Source organism: Microcebus murinus, chromosome 2 (genome assembly GCF_040939455.1).
Source record: "Microcebus murinus isolate Inina chromosome 2, M.murinus_Inina_mat1.0, whole genome shotgun sequence".
NCBI lineage: Eukaryota > Metazoa > Chordata > Mammalia > Primates > Cheirogaleidae > Microcebus > Microcebus murinus.
Genome location: NC_134105.1, coordinates 52375843 through 52390913, shown reverse-complemented (window position 1 = coordinate 52390913; position 15071 = coordinate 52375843). Strand labels below are relative to the sequence as shown.

At 34.3% G+C, this 15071-nt stretch overlaps 1 protein-coding gene across 1 annotated transcript in view; it reads left to right on the top strand.

The window, feature by feature from the left end:
• Positions 1-15071, top strand: part of DNAI4 (dynein axonemal intermediate chain 4) — a 62411-nt gene that overhangs the window by 11684 nt on the left and 35656 nt on the right. The window contains exons 3-6 of the mRNA XM_075999182.1: positions 5870-6054; positions 7175-7287; positions 8436-8589; positions 11695-11834. Of these exons, the coding sequence (XP_075855297.1) occupies positions 5870-6054; positions 7175-7287; positions 8436-8589; positions 11695-11834 (592 nt within the window). The remainder of the gene's footprint in view (positions 1-5869; positions 6055-7174; positions 7288-8435; positions 8590-11694; positions 11835-15071) is intronic.

Genomic DNA, 15071 nt, shown 5'->3' with positions numbered 1-15071 from the left:
TTAAAACTAAGGACTGACTTTTAAACTTTTAATTAAAATATTACATATATGCAGAAAAGCATATAATATATAACTTTGAATGTGTTAGGCTTTTTTTAGATATTATGTTAAAAGTATAGTCCATAAAAGATAAAATTGATAAATTGGACTTCATCAGAATCAAAACTTTTGTTCTTTGAAAGACACTGCTAAGAGAATGAAAAGAGACAAACTGAGAAAAATTATTTACAAAGCATATTCTGCTGAAGTACTTGTAACTAAAATGTATAAACAACACTCAAGACAATATTAAGACTACCCAATTTAAAAAAACAAGCAAAATACTTGAGCAGCACTTTACTATAGTAGATATACACATGGTATATGAACACATGAAAAGATGATCAGTATTAGTCACTAAGGAAATGAAAATTAAAACCATGAAATACCTATTAGAATGGCTAAAATTAAAAAAAGACTGACCATACCAAATATTGACAAGTATGTGGAGGAACTAAAATCTCTTCATACATTGCTGCTGGTACACATGAAAAATAGAAAACAAATTTGGCAAGTTATTAAATATTAAACATATACCTCCTATATTATCCATGTATGCCACTTCTAGGTATTTGCTGAGAGAAAAGAAAATATATGTTTATATGAACAGTAATACATGAATGTTCATAGCAACTTTATTTATAATGGCCCAAAACTAAAACAACTCAAATGTAATTTTAGTAAATCAATATTATGTATTTACACATATAATACAGAATATATATTTTTTTCAATGATGAAAGACTGAAAGCTTTTCCCCTAAGATCAGGAATAAGAAAAGGATGCCTGCTTTCACTACTTCTCTTCAGAATAGTAGTGGAGGTCCTAGCCAAGGCAAGTAGGCAAGAAAAAGACATAAAAGGCATCCAAATTAGAAAGGAAATAAAATTTATGTCTTTTCACATATGACATGATTTTATATGTGGAAAACTGTCATGATCACACACACATACACAAACTGTTAGAACTAATAAATGAATTCAGCAAAGTTGCAGGATAGAAAATCAACACACAAAAATCAGTTGCATTTCTAACAATGAATAGTCCAAAAAGGAAATTAACAAAAAGATTACATTTACAATAGCATAAAAAAAAGTGCATAGGAATAAACTTAAGAATGCCAGAGATTTGTACATTGAAAACTACAAAACATTACTGAAAGAAAAGAAAGAGGACACCAATAAATGGAAAGACATTTCTTGTTCATGGATTGAAAGACTTACTAAGATGTCTATTACTCAAAGTGATCTACAGATTCAGTGCAATCCCCACCAAAATCCCAAGATATTTTTTTCAGAAATAGAAACATCCATCCTAAAATTTATATGAAATACCAAGAAACCCAAGTAGCCAAAACAATCTTGAATAAGAAAGAACAAAGTTGGAAGTCTCACACTAACTGATTTCAAAACCTATTATAAATCAATAGTAACCAAAAGAATGTGGTACTGAAATAAAGACAGACATACAGTATAGACCAATGGAATAGAATAGAGAGCCCAGAAATAAACCCTCACATATATGGTCAAATGATTTTTGACAAGGATGCCAAGACTATGCAATAGAGAAAGAAGAATCTTACCAACAAATGGTGTTGAAACAGCTGGATATTCCTATATAAAAAAATGAAGATTGATTCTTACCTTACACTGTATATAAAAATGAACTCAAAATGGATCAAAAATCTAAAAATAAGAGCTAAATCTATAAAATTCTTAGAAGAACACATAGGGAAAAAGCTTTATGACATTGGATTTGGCAGTAATTTCTTGTGTATGGCACCAAAAACGCTTGCAGCAAAACAAAAAACAGATATATTGGACTACATGAAAATCAGTTCATCAAAAGACAAAATCAACAGAGTGAAAAGGCAACTCAGGAAATATACCAAGTGCCCATCAATATATGAGTAGATTAATAAAATATGGTATATGTATACCATGCAGTATTATTCTGGCACACATACAAAGAATGGAAAACATCACATGTGCTCACTATTAAATTGGAACTAAATGATCAACACTCGTGTTCATATGGTAGTAAAAGTCAACAGAAATCAAGCAAGTGGGGGGGTTGAGGAGGGGATGGGTAAATTCACATCTAAGGAATATGATGCACACTGTCTGGGAGATAGACACACATAACTTTGACTTAAACTGTTCAAAAGTAATTCAGGTAACCAAAACATTTGTAACCCCATAATATTCTGAAATTTAAATAAAAAGACAGCCCACAAGATGGGAAAAATATTTGCAAATCGTATATCTGATAAGGGGTTAATAAAGAGGATTTATGAAGAACTCCCAACAAATCAACAATAGAAAAAAACAGCCCAATTAAAAGATGAGCAGGCCGGGCGCGGTGGCTCACGCCTGTAATCCTAGCTCTCTGGGAGGCCGAGGCGGGCGGATTGCTCAAGGTCAGGAGTTCAAAACCAGCCTGAGCAAGAGCGAGACCCCATCTCTACTATAAATAGAAAGAAATTAATTGGCCAACTGATATATATATAAAAAATTAGCCGGGCATGGTGGTGCATGCCTGTAGTCCCAGCTACTCGGGAGGCTGAGGCAGAAGGATCGCTTGAGCCCAGGAGTTTGAGGTTGCTGTGAGCTAGGCTGACGCCACAGCACTCACTCTAGCCTGGACAACAAAGCGAGACTCTGTCTCAAAAAAAAAAAAAAAAAGATGAGCAAAGGAATAGATATTTCTCCAAAAAGATATATAAATAGCCAACAAATACGTGAAAAGATACTCAACATCACTAGTCATTAGGGAAATGCAGATCAAAACCACATGAGATACCACTTCATACTCATTACGATGGCTGCTATTTAAAAAACAAAAAACAAGTGTTGGTGAGGATGTGGAGAAACTTAAACTGTTGTGTGCTATTGGCGGGATTATAAAATGGTGTAGCACTATGAAAAACAAATTGTCTTCCTCAAAAATTTAGAATTATCATATGATCTATGAATTCCACTTCTGGGATTATATTCAAAAGACTTGAAAACAGAGTTCAAACAGATATTTATACCACTATCTTCATGGCAGCATTATGCACAATAAGCTAAAAGGTAAAAGCAACTGAAATGTCCAACAGATGAATATGATACGGAGGATGTCCCAATGAAGGGAAGAAAGCCCCCTGAACTCACCAAGTGGGTTCTTGGCTTCATGCTGGAATGACCTCGAGAGTCATGACAGGAAAATTTCACTGAGACAGAGACAAACAACAGATCCTACTCCATAGACAGATTAGGGGTCCTTTCCCAAACAGGAAGGAGACCCCATATGGGGCAATGGTAACATTTCTAAATGTTCAGAAACCCCACTGGGACCAGCATTGTCTTTAGGTCAAGACATAAAGGTTAATCATAAACTGCTGTCACAGAAAGGTAAGCACAGTTTGTAAAGTATCTGGCTTAGTAATTCATCCATCCTTGGTGGTCCCGGACTCATGACTTGCTGGTGACTTCCTTGGTCATGGTGGCTAGGGGTCTGGTAGTGACCAAAATGGCTGTACTCGGCCTCTCTTGACCTTCCTTCTTGGCCTTATTGCTACATTAGATGGATAAACAAAATGTGGTATAGACATACAATTCAGTATTATTAAGCCTTAAAAGGGAAGGAAATTCCCACACATATTACCTCATGGATGAACCTTGAAGACATCACATTAAGTGAAATAAGGCAGTTACAAAAGGACAAATACTGTATGATTCCACTTATATGAAGGATTAATACCTACAGTAGACAGATTCATAGATACAGAAAGTGTGTGGTAGTTGCCAGGAATTCAGGGGGAGGGGTAAAGGGGAACTGTTTAATGGGTACAGTTTTGCAAGATGAAGAGTTCTGCAGATGGATGGTGATGATGGTTGTAGAACAATGTGAAATATACTTAATGCCAGTGAACTGTACATTTAAAAAATAGTTAAGGTGATAAATTTTATGTTATGAGTAGCTTACCACAATTTTTTAAAAAAGATAATTAGAGCAGTTTCCAACATAATAGCATTAAGAGCTTCAATGACCCATTTCCCAGTGAAATTGGTTAAAATTCTTTTTAAAAACAAGTATTTAATTCCTCTAGAAATCAATCTAAGGACAAACAGCAAAGAACCATCTATTCAAGAGAATCTATGAAAATTCAGTAAGGAAGGTAAGAGTCTACGGCATTTGAGCCAAGACCACCTTCTCCCTCCACCCTCCTAGCTCAGTGAGGCAGAGACTCCATTCCAGACTACTTTCATCCAGGAATGAAGGGCTCTCCCCTCACTCAGCTCCCACACAGAAGTATTTTCCCTGGAGCAAAACTTCATGTTTATCATCCTTCCCCCAGCTACTCATTGCTGAGGGTAAGGCCCAGATGACTGTGGTTGAGGGATGAGGTCTCCCTTCTTCCCATACTCTACTAGTGAGCTCTACCTTGACTCTGGCACACACTAAGAATACGAGGGCTTTCCTCTGGCTCATGAGGCAATGATTTCATGCCTAGAGAAGCAAACAGAGAAGACCCTAGGCTACTACCCGTTCCCTCCACCTAGCACTCAATGTCTAGAGTGCAAGGTTGTCACACAGAGAGAAACTTGTTATTTTCTCCAGCCTGAACACCAGAGACCTGGTGCAGAGATTTGGCCTGGGGGAAGAGCCAAGCTGTAAAACAGATAGCTCCTAATATTTTTCCAGAGGAACCAACTTCATTTGCAACAGATTGGTAGAGAAAAACATGATAAATTTGACTACATTAAGAATAAGAACTTATATTAATCAAATATACCATGAAGAAAATGAAGCCACTGAGTGAAAGAAGAAATTTGCAACTCATACAACTGAAGAGACTCATATTCAGAATATTTAATGAGCTATATTATCAATAAGAAAAAGGTCCCCCCAACAAATTGTGCAAAGGACTGGAATGGCAAATGTTCTCCGCTAGAAAGAAATTGTCCTGGGATTAAGTATATGGAAGGGATTTCAACTTTATTATAATAATATCACTATTCTCCACCTCCACATTTTGTCCCACTGGAAGGTCTTCAGAGGTAATAATACGCATGAAGCTGTCATCTCCTAGATAACAATGCCTTCTTTTGTAATAACCCCTGAAGGACGTTCCTAAAGCTGTTTTACAGTTAACTTTTTTTTTAATAAGTAAAAGGAGTGTACTCTAAAAAATAAAAATAATAAAAAGCATAGTATGGTAAATATATAGGCCAGTAACACCGTCATGTACTATCAGCTATCAGGCACTCCACATAATTGTATGTGCTATACTTTTATATTACTGGCAGTGCAGTAGGTTTGTTTATACTAGCATCACCACAAATATGTGAGTAATGCATTGTGTTACATCATTATGATGGCTAGGATGTCACTAGGTGATAGGAATTTTTCAGCTCCATTATAATGTTGTGGGACCACCACTGTATATGTAGTCTGTTGTTGGCTGAATAAGTTTGCAGCATATGACTGTAAACCAAAATTAGATAACAACTGGTAAAATATTTATTAATGTAAAGTGAAAAATAGTTTTTTAAAAGCTTATAATAAATTCACCAAATATTAACAATCTGGATGAATTATCTTTCCACATTTCTGCTTTTCCTGAAGTTAATATATATTATATATAAGCAAAGCATGAATAAAATTTTAAGAAAATGTGTGCCTAGTTAAGCATAAAATTATATATCATCCAGTTTTTCATGTTTATCCTATTTAGGAACATTATACTTTTCTTTTTTCTACCATACTTATTTCTGTTTTTTAGGACCTGTTATTTAGAAATCTAATCTTTAGTTATTTCATTTTAAATAATCATTTTCTACAGGTATTGGATGCAAATGGAGTTGATGTTACTCCTCGACCTCTTTACCATCCAGATCCACATAGTAGTACAACAAAGCCAAATAAACTCTTGACATCACAAGAAGGATCACATGGTTCAGATTTTATAGCTTCCTATAGCCTTTATCAGAATACAATGAATCCTAGTATGTTAGGGCAGTTTACAAGGTAAAGTATACTGTTCTATAGTTCTTTTTTGTATCATATATATTCTTTCCATTTAAATTGCATATATGAAACATACATATCAATTGTCTCCAGTCCTCCAGCTTGAATCTATCATCCTATTATGCCATGTCTTTGTTCCTTTCATGTTTTAATTAGATGCAGAACTCTTTATGTCTTGAGTTCCCATATACTCAGAACAAAACTTTTGTGAAAACTATATATATTTTACTCAAACTTTCCTGAGAAACCAAAATGTGGGACTAACATCACATATAGTTAATTGTAAATTCTTATTAGACATTTTTCTTTAGCTTCTTTTGCGCTGCATTTTATGGAAAGAGATGGCTTTCCTTTTTTCACCTACTCTCCCATGCAAATTTCTGTTCTGTTAGGGTTTGATTTCTTTCTTATTTTATAATACAGAGCAATTATATTCTGTTCTAGAGGCTGCCTCCAAATTTGCATACAAAAAACATGCACTTTTCCAGTAAAATTAAAGATACTCCAATAAACTTGACATAACCTTTTGGTGGGCAGTTGCGATTATAAATAGAAAGGGGAAAAAGCATGTATTATCATGGAGTAATGTTAAGTTCATTTGTTTAAGGAAATTATGTTTTGATTCTTCCATTGATTTCCTGCTGAATACATATGTTTGTAAATGAAATTTTAAGAAAGGACCTTTATGAAATTGAATAAATCACATTTTTAAGATGAGATTTGAACAATGAAGAGAAGCCAAGTGAAAAATGAAAAGTATTCTAGGCTAAGGCCCTGAAGTAAGAGAACTCTGTAAGATTGAGGAGCTGGGGAGGAAAAAAAGGTAAATGAAGAGTGATAATGAAGGTGAAGAAGGTAGGTAGGTGAATTTTGTATTTTGGTACTAAATATATTGGGAATGCATTGAAGGACTTTAAGCATAAGTTTGATGTGTCTTTCCTCTGAAAAATATTTTAAATAATTTAATGAACATTAGAAATAAACAAATTGTTTAAAAATTAATTTCAATCTATTTTACTTATTATAGTATATTTTATTTCTACATCTGACAATGTTCTAATTAACATGTTTAATTACCCTTAAGGATTTCTAAATAAATAAGTAATATTGATTATTAAAGGTCAGTTTTAGGAAGCAGTTCAGTTTCTAAGTCAAGTGCATCAACAACTGAATCGATAGCCGAAGACATAGAAGAATCATCTTTTAAGCGAGAAAGATTGACTAGTTTTGCAGGTAATAAAAATATAGTTGCTCATTTCAGTAACAGTCCATTATTTACTTAGCCAATATGCATATTATTTGTTGGGTACTTGAAATAAAAGAAGTATGGTAATGATTTCCAAATGCTGACTTGTGGAGTAGTTAACTACATGAGAATTACCACGGGAACATATCTCTATTTTTTTTTTATTTTAGCTAGAGCTCAGTTTCTAACTTGGGAGACCAATAATTCTGATACATTGTCAACAGTTCCATAATGATATATGTGGAATGTGATGAGAGGACTTAGAAAGGAATGATTAACTCCATTGAGGTGGGAGAAAAAAGGCTTCACAGAGAACATTATTGACTTTTGAATTGGGTTTTTAAAGATGATTAATCATTTGTCAGGAGAACAAATAGGGGAAGCCCAATCTAGGCAGAGGGTAAAATACGAGGTAATGCAAAGGATTATGAAAATGAAGGTACCAGAATGAGGAAATAATAGACGATCAGAAGTTCTGGGAGAAAGGATTACTTACTTGAGGGATACTTGCTTTGGAGTGTAATAAGGATGTCTTTTTCTCTGAAATGATGAGTAATTGGTGAGGATACCAAGACCCTACTTTTGGTGTTGGGCAATGGGTACTTTTGGTGTTGGGTAACAGAAATGCTTCTGACAGCAAATAACAGAATACACAACTAACATGAACTTAAATATTTATTTTTCTCACATTAAAAGAAGAGACAAATAGATTTTTGTCTTTGACTTTTTTGGCTCAATTTTTGTCAGAATTCGGATTGGGAGTTCTGCTATTCTCTTTCCTGAAGCCTTTTCTTCTTGCCTCATGGTCTCAAAGTATCTTCCCCAGCTCTGGTCATTTTATCCACATTAAAGGCAGAAAGAAGAAAAGCAGTAGCACCAGTCACATCTCTCATTTATCAGGAAAGTAAAAAAATTTCCTAGAAGCCTTTCCCCTTCCTTTGTATTTCTGCTTTCATCTCATTGGCCAGAACTGTGTCACGTGGCCACCCTTAGCTTCAGGAGAGGCTGGGAAAGCAAAATATCTGATTTCCCAACCTCTATTAATGGAAAGAGGCAAGGGAAGGGAGAAGGGGTAAGGAATAAAAACTTAAACAAATAGCAATTAGTAAATGATTTTTATTGTCATGTATTTTAGATTTACGAGTTACAAGGGCAACAGCTGAAAAAATAACAAAACAAGTGCTGGAGAAGAATGTAGAGATAATACTCACAGAGACAGAAACACTGAGATTCTTTGACTTGCCAACAGTCATGGTCTCTGTAGAAGCTGAAGAAGCTGAGAAAGTAGCGTATGTGTGGTTCAGTTGTCTATATAGCTTCTGTAATTCAAATGCTAAACCAGTTGTTCTTATCCTTTTTTCTGTGAAGGGTACTTGGGGATTCCTGGATATATGGGGGGAGGGTGTATTCCCAGAGAAATTATAAGTTATATAAGTGCCTTGTGAAATTATATGGAAAGTGTTTATGTTATATGTAAATTTTTCTAAAGGAAGAGCCCATAGCTTTACCATATTTTTAAATAATTAGGTGAACTTCTAAGCCAAATAATAAAAGAAATAAAAGAAGCTTTTAAGTCTCTATATAGGTTTTAGTTGTTTTTTATACATATATAAATTATTTTACATTTAATAAGAACTTAAATTTTAATTTAAGAAGGGAAAATATGGGGAAATGAATTCATTATGTTGGAGCAGTTTTTATTTCTCTTTATTAATAAATATAAATAGATTATTAGTTTTGGCCTCATGTATTTTGACACTCTATTGTTAGGCACATACACATTAAGGAGTGTTATGTTTTCTTCTTTTTTTAAATGAAACTATAAAACATGAGAATGTTATGTTTTCTTGTTGAAGTGACCCCTTTATCATTTGGTAATTGCTCCTCTTTATCCCTGATAATGTTTCATGCTCTGAAGTCTGCTCTGTCAAAAACTAATATAGCTACTATAAATAGATTATTAATAGTTACTCAGATTATTTTGCCTCAAATATTATTTGAGTATGATTCATAGTAGTAAAAAATCTATCACTAAAATAGTTTTAGGATATTATCCCTTAAAATATAAAATACTATAAAAGTTATTTGGATTATAAAATATAGTACAATTAGATTGAGAATAGCATACTTTTAAATACTCATAAGAAGTAAGAGAAAACTCCTAGGATCCACTCCCCCAAAAAGGAAAGACAAAAACAAGAAAGGGATAAATAACTAATTTGAAATCAGAGAGACAGACAGATATGGAGGACAAATGTTAATATTAGCACATGGATCTGGAGCCCACTGGTAAGTCTAGAATTTCTCCCATAAAATTAAGAAAGCTGAAAGAGAGATTCTTGTATTAAGCCAAGACCCTCAAAAAGAGCTTAATTATCTCAGTTGGTCTTAGGTCAGTAGGGTCTTTTGGCTACTGTAAAAAGCAAACACAAATCTCTGGAGGAAAGCATACCCCATTAAGCTTTTAAGATTCCCTCAGATTGAATTTGGTAAAAATACACCAAACCATTGAAGAAACAAGTCATTATGGGTAATAATAAACAGAAATAACAAACCCTAGCTCTAGATCCTGAGGACTATAGATATTTATATTAACAGATATAGAATATAAAATATGTGTGAAATGTTTAAGCAAATAAGAGCCAGAGTTAAAACATGATTAACATTAAGAAATTATCAAAATCATGACTCACCTTTAGAAAAATATTTAAAAAACTTTAAAGTATGTTCATATAATTGTTGAAAATAAAGAGTAAATATTGATTTAAACATTATATTATACATAATTGAATGAAAATTTAGTGAATTAGAAAATACATCTGAATAAATTATACCAAATCAAGCTTGGAGAGAAAATGAGATATTAAATATGAAAGAGAAGCTTAAAAATGTTGATAATAGAATAATGGTCTAACATATATCTAATCAGAATTTCCAAAGAGCAGGATAGCAAGAATGGAGGAGAAGTACTATTCAAAGAGAGTAGGTAAGAACTTTCCCAAACTACTAAAAGACACCATTCCACAGAAATAGGAATAAATAAAAAGAAATCTACAAAAAAGAAATGTAATCAGTGCATTGCACTGGCACTCCAGAATACCAAATAGAAAGAGAAGATTATAAAAATAGAAGAAAAAATATAGGAAAAAAAAATCACCTCCATACAAACAATTATATTGACAGCACTATTAGGGATAGAGGTTACTTCCTAATGATTAAAGTAGAAGATTTAAACACATCTCTCTTAATTATTGATAGGTTAACCAGAGAACAAGTTAGTATGGATATAAAAATTAGAACAAAAACTTAATTTAACGGTCATATACAGACCTCTGCATCAAATAATTAGAGAACACATTTTAGTCAAGCATACATGGAACATTTATAAAAATCATCTATACACTAGGCCATGGAGCAAAGTCTCAAAAATTTCAAAGAAGTGAAATTATACAAACTAAATTCTCTGGCCACAATGCAATGAAGTTAAAATTTAATAACATAAACCACACAATGGCTCAGTCCTATAATCCCAACACTTTGGGAAGCCAAGGTGGGAGGATCACGTGAGGCCAAGAGTTTGAGGCCAGCCTGGGCAACATAAAGAGAACCCCATCTCTATTTAAAAAAAGAAAAGAAAAGGAAAACAAATTTAAGGAAATTAATAACAAAAGACTCAAAGAAAACACTAAAACAGACACACATTGACATACACATTTGGAATTTCCAAAGCATGTTTCTAAATTCCTCATGGACCAAAGAAGAAATCATAATAGAAATTTTAGAAGTATTCATAACTAAAACCTATGTGGAGTTAGAATTAGCATATTATTGGCAGGTATTGAAAGTAGTAGGGATGTTGGAAGGTACAGTATAAAAGACTTCATTGCAAGTCATTTAATGCAGTCTTTTCCAAAGGATTTTTTTTTTTTTTTTTGAGACAGAGTCTCGCTTGTTGCCCAGGCTAGAGTGAGTGCCGTGGCGTCAGCCTAGCTCACAGCAACCTCAAACTCCTGGGCTCAAGCGTTCCTCCTGCCTCACCTCCCGAGTAGCTGGGACTACAGGCACGAGCCACCATGCCCGGCTGATTTTTATATATATATATATTAGTTGGCCAATTAATTTCTTTCTATTTTTTTTTTTATGGTAGAGACGGGGTCTCGCTCAAGCTGGTTTTGAACTCCTGACCTTGAGCAATCCGCCCGCCTCGGCCTCCCAGAGTGCTAGGATTACAGGTGTGAGCCACCCTGCCCGGCCTTTTTTTGAACTCTATCTTTATCTTTTGATACAATCCATATTAATGAAAGTATTAATAATTTTAAAGAAAAGAATAATATAAAAAGATGATATGTGTGATAATAATTTTTGATAAGTTGAGTATACTTTATGTTTTACAGCCAGAGAAATAGGAAATATGACATCCTTTGTAGAAATAGATTAGGCAATGACCTATATGTTGAAAGGATGATGCAGACTTTCAATGGAGCACCAAAGAATAAAGATGTTCAATGTGAAAAAATCATAATGGAAGACAAAGGTAATTTATTTTATTCTGCTTGATAAAATACCTTGTTTTAATATATGTTCTTTGAGTGTGTCGATCAATCAATAAATGTTGAAATATATAAAGCAAAAATAGAAATAATTCAGGCAAATCACAATAGTAGTTGAGTACTATGATCTATAGCTTTCAGAATTTGACAAATAAGTTAACAAGGAATAAAGAATAGAAGATTTAAATAACATAATTATCAATCTTGATTTTTATGCATGCCTATGTCATAGAACTTTGTATTTTTTAAATGTTCACGAAACATTTATAGAAACTGATTATTGGCTGGGTACAGTGGCTCACACCTGTAATCCCAGTATTTTGGGAGATCAAAGAGGGAGAATTGCTTAAGGCCAAGAGCCTGAGACCAGCCTGGGCAAGATGGCAAGACCCTGTCTCAACAAAAAGTAAAAAAAAAAACAAAATTAGTGGGCATGGTGGTCCACACCTATAGTTCCAGGTTCTCAGAAGGCTGAAGCAGCATGATCACTTGAGCCCAGGAGTTTGAGGTTACAGTGTGCTACAATTGTGCCACTATACTCCACTCTCAGTGACAGAGCCAAGATCCTGTCTCTAAAAAAATAAAAGGGATCATACTATGATCCTCCCTCTGCCTCAGCCTCCCATGTTGCAAGGATTACAAGTGCAAGCTACGGCACCCAGCCGATTCTTCTTGGTAAAATATTGGAAATAAAAATCAAGCTTCTTGCTTAAATGTGAACCACCAGAAATAATAATTGCTATGATTGAATAAATATAAGGACCAGAAAATGGTGTTACCACAATTATTCACATTGTTTTGGCAGTTCCAACCATTTCTGTAAGACAAAGACAGATATGGAATGTTAATATTTATAAGGAGAAAAGCAAATTATCATTATTTGTAGGTACCTTAATGTCTACTTAGATACCTCAAGAGCATCAACTAAAGAACAATAGTTCCAGGATGATGCAGCAAAAATGGCAGAGTAGGTAGTTCTAACAACATGCCCCTCCACAGAGATGTCCCCAACATTGAGCAAAAACTGTCAGCATGAACTTTGTCAGAACCTGGAAAATAGTCAAAGGTCTACAACAACCAAGCAACTACTGAATCAAGAAAAAGTCAACTTAGAATTGCTAGGAAAGCTTTGTAGCATCTTTACTTGCTCTTGCCTACTTCCCTCCCTAGTGTGATCATGGTCTTAATGATAACAGCTTGCCTTACCAATTGGAGACCCTGCCTGGCTCATGGTTCCAGAGGGAACATAGCACATCTTATTCTCAAAGAATTTGGTTTGTCTGTTTTATCCTGTCTGGGGACTACCTAAAGGACTGATACAAGCATTTGTCTTTTTTTCGCTGAACTTGAAACTCTCCCAAGCAATAAAGCAGCTAAACCTAAGGCATTCCTCAAAAGCATCCTAAGGAAAATGAGCAATTGACTGCTACTTGAGGCAAGAGAATACAGTTGAGTCAGACAAGAGATATGTTAAAAAGCCTGAGAAATAAAGCTGGAAAGTGAGTTTCTTTGGGAAATTAGAGTACTGAAAAAGACCTGCCTATATAGAGAAATTTAGAAAGTCACATGTATGCCAGGATGTGTACTCAGAAAAGATCTCAAAACATCCTAAGTCTTTACCTGTGGCTGATTTCTAGGCTTAGTACACATATGGAAGTGAAGACTAATGCATAGTTTTTAATAGTCTGGCTAAGTATTGAAGGAATATCTCAACACAGAACCAGTCTGCAGAGATTGGGAGAGGGTTTTTTCCTTTGTTTCTTTACTTCTTTTTCTTGGGGATAGGAGTGGAGTTGGTGAGGTGAGATCTAGGCATTTAAGGAAATCTTTTTCTGGGGAGTGGGGTGGGGGAAGCAGAGCCCTGGCTGGAAGCCAGGCACATGTGCCTACTCAAGGAAGTCTTCATCAGGACACTAGCTGACCACAAGCTAAAGAACAGAGACTTCTGAGATGACAAATGACAGAGAACACAGACTTTACAAAAGTAGTTTATTAAAAATCACTAAGTAAACAAACTATCGAAACTATAATACAAAAACCAAAAACTACAAACTGCAACTACTATCCATGGAAAACTACAAAAACAAATTCAGAGGAGCAGGAAAAATCTGAATTTAAGAGCCACCACATTATAATAATCAAAGTGTTAAGCTTTTCAACAAAAAAAATTACATAAGATACAAAGAAACCAGAAAATATGTTTCATTCAAATAATGACAGAAACTCTTCCTGAGGAAATGGAGACACTGGACTTAAGACTTTAGATCAGTTTATTAGTTTATTAAATATGCTCATAGAGCTAAAGGAAACTACATATAAACAGCTAAAGCAAATGAGGAGAATGATGTATGAACAAATAAAGAATATACATAACGAGATAGAAATTATAAAAAAAAAATAGAAATTCTGGAGATTAAAACTACGACAACTGAAATAGAAAAACTCATTAGAGTTTCACTAGCAGACTTGAGCAGGAAGAAGAAGCAATCAGTAATTCTTAAAAATAGGTCAATTAAAATAATCCAGCCTGAGGAGCAGAAAGAAAAGAAAAATGAACAAAGCCTGAGGGACCTGTGAAGCACCATCAGACATACCAAGATACACATAATGGGAATCTCAGAAAGACATTAGAGGAGAAAGATAAAGTGTCACAACGAATGTTTAAAGAAACAAAGGCCAGAAAATTTTCAAATTTGCTAAAAGCCATGAATCTGCACATTCAAGAAGCTCAACAAACTCCAAGAAGCATAAACACAAGGAGTTCCACACTGAGACACATTATAATAAGACTATCAAAAGGTGAAGAGAGAATCTTGAAAGCAGCAATAAAAAAAATGACTCATATGAACAAGGGATCCTCCATAAGTTTAACATCCAATTTCTCAGAAACCATGGAGAACAGAAATCAGTGGGATGACGTATTTAAAGTGACGGGGTGCGATGGGGGTGGAAACCCTGTCAACGAAGAATTCTATATCCTTCGAAAGGGAAGGAGAAATAAAGACATTCCCAGATAAAAGCTAAGGAAATTGGCTGCTAGTAGAACTGCCTTACAAGGAATGCTAAAGGGAGACCTTTAGGCATAAATGAAAAGACACTAACCTAACAGTAACTCAAAGCCATATTAAGAAATAGAGAACACTAGTTAGGATAACTACATAGGCAAACACAAAAGTCAGTATTATTATAATTTTGGCTGCGAATTCCTCTTTTTTTTGCAA